Source organism: Carcharhinus amblyrhynchos, unplaced genomic scaffold (genome assembly GCF_965287045.1).
Source record: "Carcharhinus amblyrhynchos unplaced genomic scaffold, sCarAmb.v2.hapA chromosome_122, whole genome shotgun sequence".
NCBI classification, from domain to species: Eukaryota; Metazoa; Chordata; class Chondrichthyes; order Carcharhiniformes; family Carcharhinidae; genus Carcharhinus; species Carcharhinus amblyrhynchos.
Window position 1 is genome coordinate 32,444 of NW_027649862.1, and position 18,727 is coordinate 51,170.

General features: G+C 44.8%; 1 protein-coding gene across 2 annotated transcripts in view; it reads left to right on the forward strand.

The window, feature by feature from the left end:
* The first annotated feature begins 12,790 nt into the window (after positions 1–12,790).
* Positions 12,791–18,727, forward strand: part of ash1l (ash1 (absent, small, or homeotic)-like (Drosophila)) — a 245,067-nt gene continuing 239,130 nt past the window's right edge. For both annotated transcript variants that reach the window (XM_080183023.1, XM_080183024.1), the window contains exon 1: positions 12,791–13,249. In XM_080183023.1, the coding sequence (XP_080039149.1) occupies positions 12,800–13,249 (450 nt within the window). In that variant the 5' untranslated portion in view covers positions 12,791–12,799. The remainder of the gene's footprint in view (positions 13,250–18,727) is intronic.

Below are 18,727 nucleotides of genomic sequence, written 5' to 3' on the forward strand. Positions count from 1 at the left end.
TTATTTTTCTCAAATGTTAAATACCTGTCAATATTTAGAGGCCAGCTTTGGTCATTCGAGCATAATTCCTTGCATTTTAGCTTACTGCATTCTGTTCCTTTTTGGCTGTTAGCATGTTCTTTTTTGTAACAAGGAGTATCTTTCTCCAATACGTTTATCCAGGCGTTCTAAGTCATTGGGGAGTGAAAATCAGACTTTCCGGTGGATTTGTGGCTTCTTACCAACTCCTCACACTATCCTCTGGCTTGTTTTTGAATTGCTGGTGCACATGCCAGACGTGTAACCATCGCCTATTGGACGTTCTCCCACATTTCCCCCTTATTAAGGGAAACATCGCATGGGCTTCACATTGGCTCATGCTTCTTCCTGGCACAAGGCACGTTGTAAAGGCTATCCGTAATTGTATGCACGCCCAGATGCTGGCTTTTGACCGTGTCACTGTTCATGGTGGCGAGAGTTTGAAGTAATCCTTTGTGTGTGCAGCTCCTGAGAAATGTGATGAAAATATACTCTAAAGTTGTACAATTCTCACTAAATCTTTCCATGTATGGTTTCACGGATTGGAGAATTGTTACAGTGCAGAAGGAAGCCATTTGGCCTATCCTGTCTACACCAGATTTCTGAATGAGCCACTTGCCTAGTGCCAGTCCCCTGCCACTCCACAAACCCCTGCACATTCTTCCTTTTCAGATAACAGTTTAATGCCTTTACTGAACCTTCCTCCACCACACCCTGGGGCAGACTCCCAATGACTTGCTGCATGGAAAACATTTTTCCCCTGCTTGCTTTTGCCAATTATTTTGAAATCTTGTTTCCCCTTGAGTCACTGTGGAGGTGGAGTCTGTATGTTCTCCCTGTGTCTGTGCCGCAAATTCTTCAATCTGTCTTCATAGCTGAAGTTCCTGATCCCTGGAACCAATTCTGATAGAATTACAGAATCCCTACAGTACAGGAGGAGGCCATTCAGCCGACTGAGTCTGCACTGACCACAATCCGACCCAGGCCCTATTCCCTGCAGTTACCCTGCTAATCCCCCTAACACTAAGGGGTAATTCAGCATGGCCAATCCACCTAACCTGCACATTTTTTGGACTGTGGGAGGAAACCGGAGCACCTGGAGGAAACCCATGCAGACACGGGGAGAACGTGCAGACTCCACACAGACAGTGACTCAAGGAGGGAATTGAACCTGGGTCCCTGGTGCTGTGAAGCAACAGTGCTAACCACTGTGCTGCCCTATTCTCATGAATATTTTCTGCACTCTCTCTAATGCCTTCACAGCTTTGCTGAAGTGTGGCATCCATAACTGGGTGCAGTACACCAGCTGAACTTGAACTAGGGTTTCATACAAGTTCAGTACAGCCTCCTCAATAACCTTGATCAATTTCAATAATTCCCTCCTTTTAATTGTCAAGCGATGCCTTTGGCAGTACAATAGTTTAAGTAGAAATTATTAGTGAGCTTCTGATATCAGAACATCTAGGAAAAGACATGGGAGCAGATGTCACACAGTTCCTCATCAGTTTAAAAATGAAATCAGACAAGATCTTACTTTTGTCTTGCATGAAATAAACCAGAAGAAGTACTCAGCAGGTCTGACAGCATCCATGGCGAGTTGTAGAATCCCTACAATGCAGAAGGAGGCCATTCGGCCCATCGAGTCCGCACTGATCACAATCCCACCTAGGTCTATTCCCTTTACCCTGCTAATCCCTTTAATTTATGCATCCCAGGACATTAAGGGGCAATTTAGCATGGCCAATACTCCTAACTGCACATCTTTGGAGTGTGGGAGGAAACCCACGCACGGACACGGGGTGTTGGGGGAGAGAATGTGCAAACGCCACACAGACAGTGATCCAAGCCGGGACTTGAACCCAGGTCTCTGACGCTATGAGGCAGCAGTGCATACCCACTGTGCTACCTTGCTGAGAAAGTTAATAAGCTGGATTTAATGCTCTGAGTTCAGAGGCTAGAGGTGAAAGTGGGATACTGTGGATGCTGGAATATGGATAATACTGGTAAATCCCAGCAGGTCTGACAATGTGCGGAGAGAGAATAGAGCCAACTCTTCGAGCCTGGATGACCCTTTCTCAGCTGAAGGCAAAGAATCAGATGAGATTTATGGAGACCAGAGAGGTGACCACTGTTGAATTGTGGGAGGGGGTGGAGTGGAGACCCGGACACCTTCCCAACACCACCCTGATTCTCATCCAACCTGCATTGTGTGCATGGCGATGTGATTTATAACTGTTTGCAGGCAGGAAATAACACTGCAAGTGAGGAAAAATAAATCTTAAATGGCATTTAATTTTCAGTGGTGCTCTCCTGATTCAGAACTCGTAAGATATAGGAGCAGGATTAGGCCATTCTGCCATTCGATCATGGTTGATATGCTCCTCATCCCCATTTTCCTGCCTTCTCTACATAACCCTTCAACCCATTCCCCTTTAAAAATCTGTCTAACTCCTCTTTAAATGTACTCATTGTCCCAGCATCCACCACTCTTTGGGGTAGTGAATTCCACAGATTCACAACCCTTTTGGGAGAAGTAGTTTCTCCTCAGCTGTTTGTGTAGTTTCTTGCGTCTGTTTGCTTTTGTTTTATTATTGCCATAATGTACTGTTTGTTCAATTTGTAACTTAAACAAAATTTCCTCTTGAAGACACGTTCCCTACCAAGCAGTGAATTGATTGCAGAATGAAAATCCGTGCCTTGTTTTGCGAAGTGGTTGAGGAATATAAATTTGGCCCTGCACTCCTTGGAGCAAATCCCTCTGTGTTGAGGTGGTGATTTGTTTGAGGCAAACCCTTCTCACGCAGTGACCTTAATGTCTCTTGGACTGCTATCATGCAGGCGCCCACTTGGGTTTGATTCTGGGAGGCTGGTGTTCCTAAGCCCACACCTATCCTTCACTAACTGAATTATTATGGTGACATAATTATAGGCCTGTAATTCTGTCATTGAATTAAATAAAGAATCTGAATTTAGCAGCAGAAAGTCTGTTTGCCTGTCAGTTCAAGGACACTGCTCTCAGCCTCAATGCCTCAAATGCAGTTTTGACCCAATGTGGGTTATTAGTCTTGGCGCTCCTAATTTAATTAACTCTGGTTTCTCCCGCTGTCATGGCCAGCTTTACATACCTCTGACTACTCATACCAGTCACCATTCTAAATGTGCAATTGTACTGTTCAGTATTCACACTCTTCAATGGGATAGGTGATGTAAATTTTGTAAGCTAATGTTATACTTCATTCATGCCATTGCTTAAAACCACCTCGCACAAGAGCAGAACAATAAGATTTAATAATGCTAAACTCTGAGATGTTCAGATCGTCGTAGAAGAATCATAAATCCTACAGTCAGTGTTGGACTTGTTAGGGCTTTAGTCAGAGAGTGAATGTTCTTTTGTTTACTGTATTCACATGAATTGTGAACCCCCTGCAATAATTTAGACAGGACATGTTGGAGTGCAGCATGGTGGTGGGGGGGGGTACAGAGGACATTTTGAATTGTAAGACACTAGGGATGAGATATCAGCAGTTACATCTTTGTCAGTGGTAGTGCTGAGAGCAATTTAAAATGATGGATTTGGACCAAGAAACAGATTGGCAAGTATTCTTCCGTAAGGACAATATTAAAACTGATTTTGGAAGTCTTGAAACAATTGTTGCGTGTCATTGCTGTGGTACTCACATTGTCATAGAATCAGAGTCCCAACAGTGTAGTAGGAGGCCATTCGGCCCATCATGTCAGCATAGATCCTCCAACACTCTCAATCTCCAGGCTCACTCCACCCCCAACTCCATAATCTCACTCATTTATCCTGCTAATTCCTCTTAATGTACACATGTAGGTGCAATTCGGCATGGCCAATCCACTGAACCGGCACATCTTTGAACTATGGCAGGAAACTGGAGCACCCAGAGGAAACGCATGCAGACTTGGGGAGAATGTGCTAACTCCACACAGTCACCCAAAACCAGAATGGAATCCAGGTCCCTGGTGCTGTGAGGCAGCAGTGCTAACTACTACGCCAGCATGTCTGTACATATACTGTGATATCTGAGCACTTGAATCAATGATATCACAGTATATGTACAGACATGCTGGCGTAGTAGTCTGCACTGCTGCCTCATAGCGCCAGAGGCCCAAGTTCAATTCCCGGCTTGGGTCACTTACTCGAAGGTGTCTGCACATGCTCCCCATGTCTGCATGGGTTTCCTCCCACAGTCGGAAAGATGTGTTGGTTTGGTGGATTGGCCGTGCTAAATTCTCCTTTAGCGTATCCGAACAGGCACCAGAGTGTGGCAGCTAGGGGATTTTCACAGTAACTTCATTGCAGTGTTAATGTAAGACAGATAAGTAGATAAACAGGATGGAGTAGTTTAGCTAGCAATACTGTTAGTCTGTGCCTTTTGAATGATGGGTTTTGATGAAGGAGTAGTGAGCTGTCTGGAGGTAATGAAGTGAAAAAAGTATATTGAGTCGTGAAGAATGCTTTGCGTTCTTCTAATGCCCTTCACTCACCTGCCAACTATCTTCTACAGCTTTGAGAGTTCGGTCCTGTAATATATCATTTGTGCTGACTTACGGATGCATAAATTTAACTGCTTGTTTCTGCAGTAACATGTCAACTGGATTTAGGTTTGTTGTCCTAATAAGATGATATAAAATGAGGTGGGTGATTCCTGGAACTTAACTTTTTTATTGGGAAGAAGGGGCACGGATTGGCAGACTTGTGTTCATGCGAAGTTGTCAATCCTGCAGAGCAAGCAGAAAAACTGTGGCTGTTAACTGTGACTTAGTAAGGGGATGTCATAGACTTGCAGGTGACTGAGAACTCAGCAACAGAAATTTAGCACTGGAGCAATGGATTAGCACTGCTACCTCACAGTGCCAAGGACCTGGGTTCAATTCACAGCTTGGGTCACTGCTGTGCTTGGAATGTGCACGTTCTCCCGTGTCCGCGTGGGTTTCCTCCCAAGGTCCGGAAGACATGCAGGTGAGGGTGCATTGTCCATGTACCTGAACAGTTACTGTAGTGTGGCAACTATGGGATTTTCACAGTAACTTCATTGCAGTGTTAATGTAAGCCTAAAAGTAAAGTTAAAAGCAAATTTGCTGAAATCTGAAACCAAAAGAGAAAATGCTGGAAAATCTCAGACCTGGCAGCATCTGTAAGGAGAGAAAAGAGCTGTTGTCGAGTCCGGGTGACCCTTTGTCAAAGGTTTAACCAAGGATCATCTGGACTCAACTTCAGCTCTTTTCTCTCCTTACAGATGCTGCCAGACTTGTTGAGACTTTCCAGCATTTTCCCTTTTCGCTAAAAGTAAAGTTATTTATTTATTTATTAGTCACAAGTAGTGATAAATAAGGCTACTTGTGGCACTAACAAGTAAACTTTGAACCTATGGTCAGCCGTTCTGTAAAATATCCAGAAGTTCAGAGTGCTTTGTCGGAGACTTAGCTTGGACCATGCAGTTCCTCCATCGCTTCACCCCTGTGTTGACTCTGCCCTGTCCTTTATGCACTTCATGCATTAATGGTGGCCATAATGTCTGATGTATACTGTTCTGGAAGAGTCCGAGGGTTTCAAACAGATCTACATGTTCTGCTTGCTTGCTGCATTTACTGTTAGCTGAAGGTTGGCAGTGTTTTGACAGCCAATTATGTCACCAGAAAGTTGTGTATCTGTAATTTTATTTATTTATTCAACTTATTTATACAGGGTGAAAGCAAATTGCATCATATAATTCTTCAAATCCTGACAGTGTGACTGTGCTCATGGATGAGGTAGATCTGCAGCAAGATCCTGTACTCTTACATACCACAATATAATTGACTAAGAGATTTAAAGTCTGTTTCCACTTGCTGAGTTCAGGTGATGCACCTTTTAATCCCCATTTTATCTCCTTTTCTGAAGACAGTGCATTGCGTTATCATTGATTTGGAATAGATGTGGAACATATGAGTGAATATTGGCAGGTTATTTAAGTATGGTCCATCACTGTAGATTCAAACCCTATCCTTGACTAGTACACCCACAGGCACTTCCAATCACAGCGACTCTCAGATGCTCTGGCCAAGGATCTCTAAAAGATTTGATTTATTATTGTCATGTATTAACATAGAGAAAAAAGTATTGTTTCTTGCGTGCTGTACAGACAAAGCATAATCTTCATAGAGAAGGAAAGGAGAGAGTGCAGAATGTAGTATTACAGTCATAACTCAGGTGTAGAGAAAGATCAACTTAATGTGAGGTAGGTCCAGTCAAAAATCTGACAGCAGCAGGGAAGAAGCTGTTCTTGAATTGGTTGGTACGTAACCTCAGACTTTTGTATCTTTCCCCCAAAAGAAGGAGGTGGAAGAAAGAATGCCCAGGATGCGTGGGGGTCCTTAATTATGCTGGCTGCCTTTCCCGAGGCAGTGGGAAGTGTAGACACAGTCAATGGATGAGAGGCTGGTTTGTGTGATGGGACTAGTCTATGTTCATGACCTTTTGTAGTTCCTTGTGATCTTGGACAGAGCAGGAGCCATACCAAGCTACGATACATCCGGAAAGAATGCTTTCTATGGCCATTGTAAATTCCTCATGGCAGCCCTGGTTAAGATGAGCTGAGTTGTCATTGTGTTTGAAGTTGGCACCTTCCTGGTCTGTTGAGTCCAAGCACCACATTGGATGCCAACTATCTACTGGGCAGGGAGTAGGATAGAAAACTTTGTAATAATGGTGTCAATTAGCAGGAGTTAAATAAAAGTCAGCCCTTCAGCTTAAGTTTTTTTTTTGGTTGTTAATCTTTTCAAGACAAGAGTATACATTTATATTGTGTTCCAAGCTGCTTGACAATGAATGGAGAGCAGTGTAGTCAGTATCATTGAGGAAGCTGTGGCAATTACTGATATATGGGTCACTTTACCGTTGTGATGTGTAAAAATGTTTTCATTTCACACTAGTGTGTGTGCTTCCTCTGGTGCTCTGGTTTTCTCCTACATTCTGAAAGATGTGCAGGTTAGGTGGATTGGCCATGCTATATTCCCCCCCTTATTGGCGGGGGGGGGGGGGAAGCTAGGGTAAAAGCTAAAGCTATGGGGATACAGCCTGAGTGGGATTGTGATCGGTGCAGACTCGATGGGCTGAATGGCCTCCTGCACTAGGATTGTATGTATAAATGAGGCGGAACTCGTGGGGGGGGGGGTGAATTTGTAGATCTCGCTGCCCTGTAGCATAGTGGAGTCTGAATCATTAAATGGTTTGAAGAAGGAATTAGATATATTTCTGATTTTTAAAGAAACAGGTTAAAGGGATATGGGGAACAGGTGGGGAGGTGAATTTGAGAGCAGGGAGAGATCAGCCATGATCTGATTGAGCCTGCTCTGCCATTTCAAAGGGCTGAATTGCCTATGGTTGCTCCTAATTCCTATGTTCCTATTATGTTCCAAGCATGTAGCACATGGTGTCCGTAGCACATGGTGTCCATAGCACAGTGGATGATATTGTCGCACAGTGAGTGGTATCCGTCACACAGCGCATGTCTGATCCACGTAGCTTATTTTGAGGATCACAGAAACATAGAAGATCGGAGCAGGAGGAGACAATTGGCCCTTCAAGTCTGCTCTGCCATTCATCGCAATTATGGCTGGTCTTCCAACTCAATAGCCTAATCCTGCTTTCTCCCCATAACCTTTGATCCCATTCACCTCCAGTGCTATATCCAGCCACCTCTTGAATACATTCAATGTTTTGGCATCAGTTACTTCCTGTGGGTAATGAATTCCACAGGCCCACCAGGTGAAGAAATGTCTCCTCGCCTCCATCCTAAATGGTCTACCCTGAATCCTCAGACTGTGACCCCCTGGTTCTGGACGCACCTACCATCGGGCAGAGGATTATGTTGCTCTACAATTGATTTGATAGGTTCTTGTGGAATGAAGGAGACTTGTGTTTGTATAGTACACATTGCAACCTCTGGAGGATCCTAGAGCTACTGCTGTAAAATGTAGTTACCAATGTATTGTAGGGAAACCTGGCAGTGCTCAGTAACAGTAATGAGATAATGACCAAGATAATCAGATCTAATGATGTTGGACGAGGGATAAATACTGGCCAAGACACCAGTGCAACTCTCAATCGATTGCTTGTTTGAATAGCACTATGGGATAGAAGACGGTGCTGAAGTTAATGGTGGTGATTGATGTGGTGTAGAATGCTTTGTGAGTGGTTTCTCTCCACTGTATTAAGGACAAGAGTTTGGATTAATTTTTGTTCAAAAGCGTGAGCAATGTCCTGAAAGTTGCTGGTTTCTGGCATGCAAGGGGATGCCATTGGCATGGCACGGTGGTTAGCACTGCTGCTTCACAGTGCCAGGGACCCGGGTTCAATTCCAACCTCGGTTGATTGTATGTGTGGAGTTTGCACATTCTTCCTGTGTTGGTTTGTGTTCCCTCTGGGTGCTCCAGGTTCTCTCTCCCTCTCTCTCTCATGCTCTCACGCACGCACCCCCAATCCCAGTTGTGCAGGTGAGGGTTGGCTGGCCGACTGTGATAATTGCCTCCTTGTGAAAGTTTATTTATTAGTGTCACAAGTAGGCTTACATTAACATTGCAATGAAGTACTGTGAAAATCTCCTAGTCGCCATACTCCGTCCCCTATACAGGTTACACTGAGGGAGAATTTAGCAAGGCCGTTGCATCTTAAAGAGCACGTCTTTCAGACTGTGGGAGGAAACTGGAGGAAACCCACACAGACGTGCGGGAGACGCTCTGCACAGGCAGTGACCGGAGCCAGGAATAACTCTGGTCCTGGGCACTGTGAGGTAGAAGTGCCACCATTTTAACAGACTATATAGGTGGGGTCACGGGGATAGGGTCTGTTAGTGCAGGCTTGAAAGGCTGAATGGTGACCTTGTGCGCTGTAGGGATTCTATGATTTTGAATAATGTGCATAGCAGAAGTTAAAACCAAGTTGGAGTGTTTGGGATTTGACTTAAGTGAATTTATATTCTGCATCCAAAATTGTTTTGAAATTGTCCCTGTGAACTTGTGCAGCTTAACTGACCAACTTTTTTGCCTTCTGGATTATTTTGTTTGTGTTTGTTTCACCTGCAATAAGAGTGGTCCAGTGGTTAGCACTGCTGCCTCACGGTGCCAGGGACCGGGTTCAATTCTGGCCTCGGGTCACTGTCTGTGTGGAGGCTGCATGTTCTCTCCATGTCTGCGTGGGTTTCCTCTGGGTGCTCTGGTTTCCTCCCGCAGTCTGAAAGATGTGCTGGTTAGGTGCATTGGCTGTGCTAAATTGCCCTTTAGTGTCAGGGGGACTAGCTAGGGTAAATGCATGGGGTTATGGGGATAGGGCTGTGTGGGATTGTGGTCAGTGCAGACTCATTGGGCCGAATGGTCTCCTTTGGCAACTTTGGAATTCTATGCTTTCAATTTAAAACCTGCCACTTGGATTTTTGGGCAAATCTTTGCATGCTGTAGAAATAAGTAATTATCGGTTTATATATCAGAGAATCATAGAATCTCCTACGATGCAGAAGAGACTATTCAGCCCATCAAGCCTGCACCAACTGTCTGACAGTGTATCTTAGCCAGACCCCCCCCTTCCCTGTAACTCCACACACTTACCATGGCTAATCCATCTAACCAACACATTTTAGGACTTCCTCAGTCCACTTAACCTGCAGAACTGTGGATTGTGGGAGAATGTCTGTCTGGACTCGAACCTGGTGTTGAGACTTCTTACTGTGTGGAGTTTGCACAGTCACCCAAAACTGGAATTGAACCCGGGTCCCTGGAGCTGTGGGGCAGCAGTGCTAACAGCCATGCCATCGTCCGCTATGTTAATAATAAAAATCTAAGGTCTAAGATTGCGCCGGGTGTTCCTGTTTCCTTCCACAGTCCAAAAACATGCGAGGCCTGGATAGAGTGGACGCAGAGAGGATGTTTCCAGTGGTAGGAAAAACTAGAACCAGAGGGCACAACCTCAAGTAAAGGGACGATCCTTTAAAACAGAGATGAGGAGGAATTTCTTCAGCCAGAGAATAAATCTGTGGAACTGTTTACCACAGAAGGCTGTGGAGGCTGGGTCAGTCTCTGTCTTTAAGACAGAGATGGATAGGTTGCTGATTAATAAGGGGGTCAGGGGTTATGGGGGAAAAGGCAGGAGAGTGGGGATGAGAAAAGTATCAACCATGATTGAATGGCAAAGCAAACTTGATGGGCCCAGTGGCCTAATTCTGCTGCTGTGTTTTATGGTCTTAGGTTAGGTGCAGTGGCCATGCTAAATTCTCCGAGTGTACCTGAACAGGCATCAGAGTGTGGCGACTAGGGGATTTTCACAGTAACTTAATTGCACTGTTCATGTAAACCTACTTGTGACTAATAAATAAACTTGAACTTGTAATATGTGGAAGGAATGCTGCATCAGTGGAAAGGGGGATCTAAGTTGCTGTTTCAGGTCGACAACTGATTTCAGGATTCCAAAGCCCTTTAGGACTTCTGTTTCGATACAGTGAACAGTATGTGTGCACTGTGATAGATCAATAGTAGATGTCCTGTGGCATTCCTCAAAAGCCTGGTATATGGCACATCAAGTAATTAGGAAAGCTAATAGTGATATTGTTTATGGTGAGGGGAATTGAGAGTAAAAGTAGGGAGGTCATGCTTCAATTCTGCAGGACACTGAGACCATATCTGGAGTCTTGGGTACAGTATTGGTCATCATCTTTAAGGAAAGATCTAAATGTATTAGAAGCAATTTGGAGAAGCTTTACTAGACTAATACCGGCAATGGGCGGATTGCCTTCTGAGGAAAAGTTGGAGAGATTTGGTGTGTAGAATTTAGAAAAGTAAAAGATGACTTGATCGAAACCTTTTAAGCTCCTGAGGGGTGTTGACATGGTGAGTGTGGAGAGGATGCTCTCTCTTGTGGGATAATCTAGAACTTGGGGGTGACTGTTTAAAAATCACAGGTCACTCCAAAGATGTGCAAGTTAAGTGGATTGGCCATGATAAATTGTCTCTTTTTAGTGTTGGGGGACTAGCAAGGGTAAATGCATGGCGTTACGGGGTTAGGGCCTGGGTGGGATTGTGGTCGGTGCAGACTCGATGGGCCAAATAGCCACCTCCTGCACTGTAGAGATTCTATGATGTGAGCAGAAGTTTTTTTGAGTCATGAGACTTTGGAACTCTTCTTCAGAAGGTGGTGGAAGATGAGCCTTTGAATATTTTTAAGGCAGAGCATGATAGGCTGTTGATTAACAAGGGAGTGAAAGGTTATTGGGTTTGGCAGGAATGTGGAGTTGAGATTACAACCTGATCAGCTATGATCCTATTGAATGGTGGAGCAGAGCTGGAGGGGCCAAGTGGCCTCTGACTGCTCTTAATTCTTTTTATATGTTGGGTAGCTTCTGAGCAGGATTATGGTTATAATATAAAATTGCTAATCCAGCCTGTGGTGTTAAGGCTAGTACTTTAAGTAGGGAAATCCAGGGAATTGCAGCGACTACTCAAGTAAATCAGAAGTTACTTATAACTGCTTGTAAATTTCACACTGCATTGACTGAGAATCGGCCCCGTTTTATGCACCGGTTTAGTGTCTTAATAGCTTTTTTTTATTGCATATGGTCTTGTGTCTAACGTGCGTGCTGCTAGATGTGAGACTGCATAAAACAGCCACTGGCTGGTCCAAGATTTTCCCCCTCCAAATTTGTTTAGGGAGAGTATTTGGCTCTGACTGGAACTTGGAGCTCTTCATTCACCCTGATGCGTTGAGAGCACCATGATAAGTTTATTGCCATGACTGAAGTGTGTTGGCTTCAGTGCAATTCATAGAGTCAGAGGTTTACAGCATGGAAACAGGTCCTTCAGTTCAACTTGCCCATGCTGCCCTTTTAACCACTAAGCTCGTCCCAATTGCCTGCATCTGGCTCATATCCCTGTATACCCATCATACCCATGTAATTGTCTAAATGCTTTTTAAAAGACAAAGTTGTACCCGCCTTTACTACTGTCTCTGGCAGCTTGTTCCAGACACTCACCACCCTCTGAAAAAAATTGTCCCTTTTGTATCTCTCACCTCTTAGCTTAAACCTATGCCCTCTAGTTTTAGACTCCCCTAACTTTGGGACAAGATATTGACTACCTATGCCCCTCATTATTTTATAGACCTCTATAAAATCACCCCTCAGCCTCCTACGCTCCAGAGGAAAAAAGTCCCAGTCTCCCCTTATAACTCAAACCATCAAATCCTGGTAGCATCCGAGTAAACCTTTATTGCACTCTTTCTGGTTTAATAATATCCTTTCTGTAATAGGGAATCAGAACTGTACACGGTAATTCTTCCTCCTCCCCAGACCCAAAGAACATTGATCCATTTAAGTAAACATGGTAATAGCATTGCATTTAAAAAAAAATCATCTTGGCTTAATGCAAAAGTGAGGTTAAGCATCCAGAACAGAAGTTTTCAGAGGGTGATGAATGGGGTACTGAAGGGAAGGGTGCACCTCAGTATTTGTCACCCACTGGTGCTTCGGTTGTTGTTAGTGTTGGGGAAAATCCAAGAGCAACGTTCATTTCCCCAATTAATGCTGACTTTTTTTTCTTTTTACAGTGACGGTGAGGCTGCATTTCATCTGGGAACAGTGACCAGGCATCTTGTGTAGTGTCAGTGGCTGCTACAGAAAGCAGCAGCCTGAACGCACAGGTGGATCTTTCTAACAATTCTTCACCAGTACTGGTCGGGAGGTGGAGGGGGTGGGGGGTGGGTGGGTGGGGGGGTGGGGGGGAAGACTGAATAATGGAGCAAAGGAATGCATTGTTAGGATCCCTGAGCCAGCCTCTGAGCGTCGATGCAGAGGGCAACCCCGGGAAGAGTACTCCGGCAAACTGCAGCAACAAAGTTGTCGGCAGGAGAGAGGGGGAGATCGATGGAGGGGGCGCCTTGGAGGAGGAGGATGGTACGGTGAGCTGGAAGCACGAGGAGGGAAAAGCTGACTCGGGTCAAGAGCTTGATCCATCAAACTCCGACCAGCAGCAGCAGTTCTCTGTCAGGGAGACCAACTTTGCAGAGGGCAGCCTGAAACTGAAAATTGGGCTACAACCTAAAAGAACTAAAAAACCCCCCAAGAACCTGGAGAACTATGTCTGTCGACCCGCCATTAAAACCACCATCAAGCACTCAAGAAACAAAATCACAAAAAGTGGGAAATGTGCTGAGGAGAGAGAAGAAGAGAGCGACCTAAAGCGGGTAAGGTTTCCATTTCTGACTAATCGTGCACGATAAATTTTGACTTTTTAATGGATTTCTATTTTTTTTTCTCTTGGAGGCGCCTTGCCCACAGGTTGGTTGAGAGAGTACTTCCCTCCGTTTAGCTCCATTTTGAAAGTAGTCCCAAGTCAACAGGATGTGTAAGCCCTAGGGTGGCACAGTGGTTAGCATGTCTCTCTGTGGAGTTTGCATGTTCTCCCCATTTCTGCAGGGGTTTCCTCTGTTTGCAAGGTTCCTACAGTAAAATGTCTGACAGCACCAGGTTTTAGTCCAACCGATTTATTTGATAGTAAACTCACAAGCTTTCGGGACCTGACATAAGAACATAAGAAATAGGAGCAGGAGTAGGCCATCTAGCCCTTCGAGCCTGCCCTGCCATTCAATAAGATCATGGCTGATCTGTCGTGGTTCAGTTCCACTTTCCCGCCCTCTCCCCATAACCCTTAATCCCCTCTCTTATCGAAAACCCATCAACCCGCATCTTAAAAATATTTAGCGAGGTAGCCTCCACCACTTCAACGGGCAGAGAATTCCAGAGATTCACCACCCTTTGAGTGAAGAAATTCCTCCTCAACTCCGTTCTAAACCCCCCCCCCCCCCTTATCCTGAGGCTGTGCCCCCTAGTCCTACTGTCTTTTTTGAGCGGGAAGAGTCTCTCCACCTCTATCCTATCCTATCCATCCCATTCATCATCATGTACGTCTCAATGAGATCTCCCCTCATTCTTCTAAACTCTAACGAGTACAAGCCTAGTTTATTCAGCCTCTCCTCATAGCTCAACTCCCTCAACTCCGGTATCAGCCTAGTAAACCTCCTCTGCACTCCCTCCAAGGCCAAAATATCTTTGCGCAGGTGCGGCGCCCAAAACTGCGCACAGTACTCCAGCTGCGGCTTCACCAATGCCCTATACAGCTGCAGCAAGACCTCCCTACTTTTATATTCAATCCCCCTCGCTATGAAGGCCAGCATCCCATTCGCCTTCCTGACCACATGCTGCACCTTCAAGCTGGGTTTTTGCGACTCATGCACAAGGACCCCGAGGTCCCTCTGCACCGTCGCCTGCTGCAGTTTTTCGCCACGTAAGTAATAGTAAGTAATTTCGCCACGTAAGTAATTGACGAAGGGGCTAACCCGAAAGCTTCTGAGTTTACTATCAAATAAATTGGTTGGACTAAAACCTGGTGTTGTCAGGCTTTTTACTGTGTTTACCCCAGTCCAACGCCGGCATATCCACATCATGCAAAGTTCCTCCCAGGTTAGGTGGATTGGCCATGCTAAATTGCTCCTTAGTGTCCAAAGATGTGCAGGTTAGGGGATTAGTGGGGTAAAAACATGGGGTCATGGAGATAGGACAAGGATTGGACTTTGGTAGGATGCTCAGTTGGAGAATTGGTGCAGACATGAGTATTATAACTGCAGAATCCCCACAGTGGAGAAGAGGCCATTCAGTCCATTGATTCTACATCGATTCTCTGACAAAATATTTTATCCAGAGCCTTTTTTTCCCCACCCTATCCTTGTAATCCCACACGTTTACCATGGCTAATACCCACACGTTGGCAATTTTTTTTAAGCATGGCCAATCTACCTAACCCACACATCTTTGGACTGCAGAAGGAAACCGGAGCACCCAGAGGAAACTCGCGCAGATACGGGAGAGGAAATGTGCAAACTCCACACAGAGGGTGACCTAAGATTGGATCGAATCCAGGTCCTCAGCGCTGTGAGACAGAACTAATCATTGTACCACTCAGACCCTGTGGCTTTTCCTGGGGTTGGTTAGCAGTATCAGATGAAATAGCTGGTGAAATTGTGCCCATTCTTGTTTTGAATTTAAATATGATTATCTCATCAATTTAGCCCTATAATTACATTTGGAAGTTGCATCAAAATAGAAAACTATTTGTTTCAATTATGGCAGAGTAACTATTGGAAAGAGAAAGCATCTGAAAGTGAGGAAACTAGCTAATGATTTTTAGCAACATTTCACCTATCTGTTCTCCCTCTCACCCTGATATGTCTGTGATGTATGTTCAACTGTTCGTTACTTCAGAGTTTGGGCATTCACTGTTTTGCTTCTTGTATCCATTCTGATAATTCTGGAAACCACTAGTGTTTTCAACAAATATCAGTGATTTAGTTCAGAATGTATTTCTGGCTGAAATATGCACAAGTCTGAGTGGAGGTAGACAGCCACTAAAACAATCCATTAATTCGATCGTGCATCAGGGTTTGGTTCACCTGAAATGTGGGGGTCCACTGGGGCCTGGGAGGGGGGGTGGTGTCACTGTCACGCTGGGGTCCAGGGCAGGGGAGTGTCTCTCTGACACGCTGGGGTCTGGGATGACTGGGGGGGGGGGGGGGATCTCTAATCCACAAGTTTCAGGGCTTGTCCACCAGGATGTGGTGGTTGTCTGGTTGAGATGTGCAGTTTGTCTTGGCTGGTATACCACACATGACAGTTTGTCTCTGGGATGAGAGAAGAGCGACTTGATAAATAGGCACTGTGGGAATAAATGTGGAATGCCTGGCCCTTGTCCAGTATTGGTCCTCCTGTAGGGTGGGGTGGGACAAGGTCAGGCACAAGTCACGAGTGTTTACACTCTTGCTGACGAACGCTTATTCACCAGTGATTCACCCACTGAATAATTTGTGGAATCAGGGTTTTGGGAGGTGGTTGCAATATGCATCTGTTAATCATCTAAGGGCTGCCATCAGTCGTATACCAAGTTGTATATCTATTGGGATTCCTGCTTCCTTTTGAAGTGTTTTGATTCTGTATTTGAAGGTCAGTGTCATTACTGAAGGGGTTTCCAGTATCAGCAGCAAGCACTCCCAGTACAGGTACAACAAGGCAGCCAGAGTGTAGCCTCATTCACCCATCTCCAGCTGATATGTTCAAACTCCTGTTTTCTCATTTTTGCAGAAGCTTTATTATCCCTGTACCCTCTCTCAATGTCATTGTCAATTTATTATGAGTTGTTTTGTGTTGTGATTGCGTTGAGCCAGGAATTGGATTGAAATAGCTGAAGACTGCGTTTTTTTTTGAATAGAATTATTCGCCTCTTCACTGCTGCTATCGTCTGATCTGTCTGGACTGGATTGAGAACGGGTCCCAGATTTGAAATGACAGCTTTCTGGGGGAGGGGGTGAAAAATAACAGCCAGTTTGTCTTTTGTTTTCCTGACTGTCCTTGATGCTGAAAAGCAGCAAGTCTGAATTGTGTGGAGGTTATCTGTTGTACCTTGCATTGGAGTGTATTGTTGGTTGTAGCACATGAGTTGAGCCAGCGTGTGGGACAACCCTATTTTGTAGTTTAGCCAGTGAAGCCCATATCCCTGGAATGCAGTGGGGTGGCACTGGTAGGCACTGCTGCCTCACAGCACCAGGGACCTGGGTTTGATTTCAGCCTTGGGTCACTGTCTGTGCGGAGTCCAAGTTCTCCCTGTGTCTGCGTGGGTTTCCTCCCACAGTCTGAAAGACATGCTGGGTAGCATGCATTGGCCTCGCTAAATTCTCCCTCAGTGTACCCAAGCAGGAGTGTGGCGACTGGGGGATTTTCACTAACTTCACTGCAGTGTTAATGTAAGCCTTGTGAGACTAACAAAAAAACTTTAAAAAGAGTGTATATTTTAAATGAAGTTTCTTAACCGAACAGAGTAATGGCAAAATCTTGGCTGCATCGCAGATCTTTGGATACAGGCAGAGAAGTCCACGCAAAGTTTTCTAACTTCTGTATGTTGTATAGTTCACTAGTTATCACTTTCCAAAACTCTCTAGATTTTGGAAGTATATTTGGAGTTCACAAATGTGCTATAGTTGCCAGCATGTAAGTTGACCTTTGGGAAATTTGTCCACATGTTCGCTAAGTGTAAAAGTGAAGTGCTGGTGTATAGATGTCGCTGTCTTGAAGTATCATCTCATTCATTGCAAAGAACGAGTGTGCCTTAAACTCCTGTGCACCTTAACAACACAGCCCCTTCATCTTTTGTGAACCCTTACACAGTTAATAGCAATCGGTAAATTATGTCTTTGTGGGGAGAAAAGGTGAGGCTGACTACTTAGAACCAGAGAAGTACAGAATCCCTACAGTGCAGAAGGAGGCTGTTCTGCCAGTCGCGTCTGCACCAACTCTCCAAGTGTTTTGACAACGGGTCACCTGGACTCTCCTTTATAGATACCAGACCTGCTGAGATTTCCCAGCATTTTCTCTGGTTTCAGATTCCAGCATCTGCAGTAATTTGCTTTTATACGCCGAGGAAGCATTTTGCCCACCTTCCGTTTTATGCACCATAACCCCGTGCATTTACTATGGCTCATCCACTTAATCTGCACGTCTTTAGACTGTGGGAGGAAACCAGAGCACCCGGAGGAAACCAGAGCACCCAGAGGAAACTCACGCAAGGTCCACACAGTCGCCCAAGGTTGGAAATGAACCGGGGTTCCTGGCACTGAGAGACAGCAGTGCTAACCACTGTGCTACTCACTTCAGTGAATGTGAGTGAAAAGTGGGGTTGGTCAGCTTATACAGAGTATTCACAAAAACATGATTTCAGGATCACCTTGTATCCCAGGTCAACTTGTATGTTGCAAAAACTCTGCTAGTCACGAAAGGAGGAGGGAGGCCATTTGGCCTGAAATTAGTCATGGGGAAAATGCTGGAATCAATTGTTATGAAAGTATCTTAATGTGTTTAACTTTGCCTGATTTAATATTATGGTTTTAAGATGGTTTTGACAAATGTATTTTCGGGTGTAATTGGTAGGGGAGCTCAAGGAGTGCTAGTACATGGAGTGTACTTAGATGTCCAAAAGGCATTTGAAAAGGTACCCCACAAAAGGTTAATATGCAAGATAAGGCCTAATGGAGTTTGGGTGAGATATTGCCATGGTAATCTATTAGCATTTGTAAAGGATTGGATAATGGACAGGAAGCAGGCAGTTGAGATAAACATCATTTTCAAGTTAGTGAGTTGTAACCACGAGTGCCACAGGGATCAGCACTGAGGCCTCACCTGTTTATAATCTACATTAATTTTGACATGAATGGGTGCAGAGTTTGAGGTATCCGAGTTCACTGCTGATGCAAGGTTAGATGAGATTGTAAGGAAGTCTCATGACACCAGGTTAAAATCCAACAGGTTTATTTGGAATCACGAGCTTTTGAAGCACTGCTCCTTCTTCAGGTACCATAAACCACCACTCACCTGATGAAGGAGCAGCGCTCTGAAAGCTCGAGATACAGATAAACTTGTCGGACTTCAACCTGATGTTGAGAGACCTCTTGCTGTGCCCATCCAAGTCCAACGTCAGCAACTCCACATCACAGGTGAGAATGTAAGCTACAGTGTAATTTTGAGTGGAAAATTTGAGGTGTCAAATTCACAGTAACATGGGGAAGTGCAAATTATTCACAGTTTGATGTTTAATAGAAAAGCCAAATACTTTCACAAAGGTA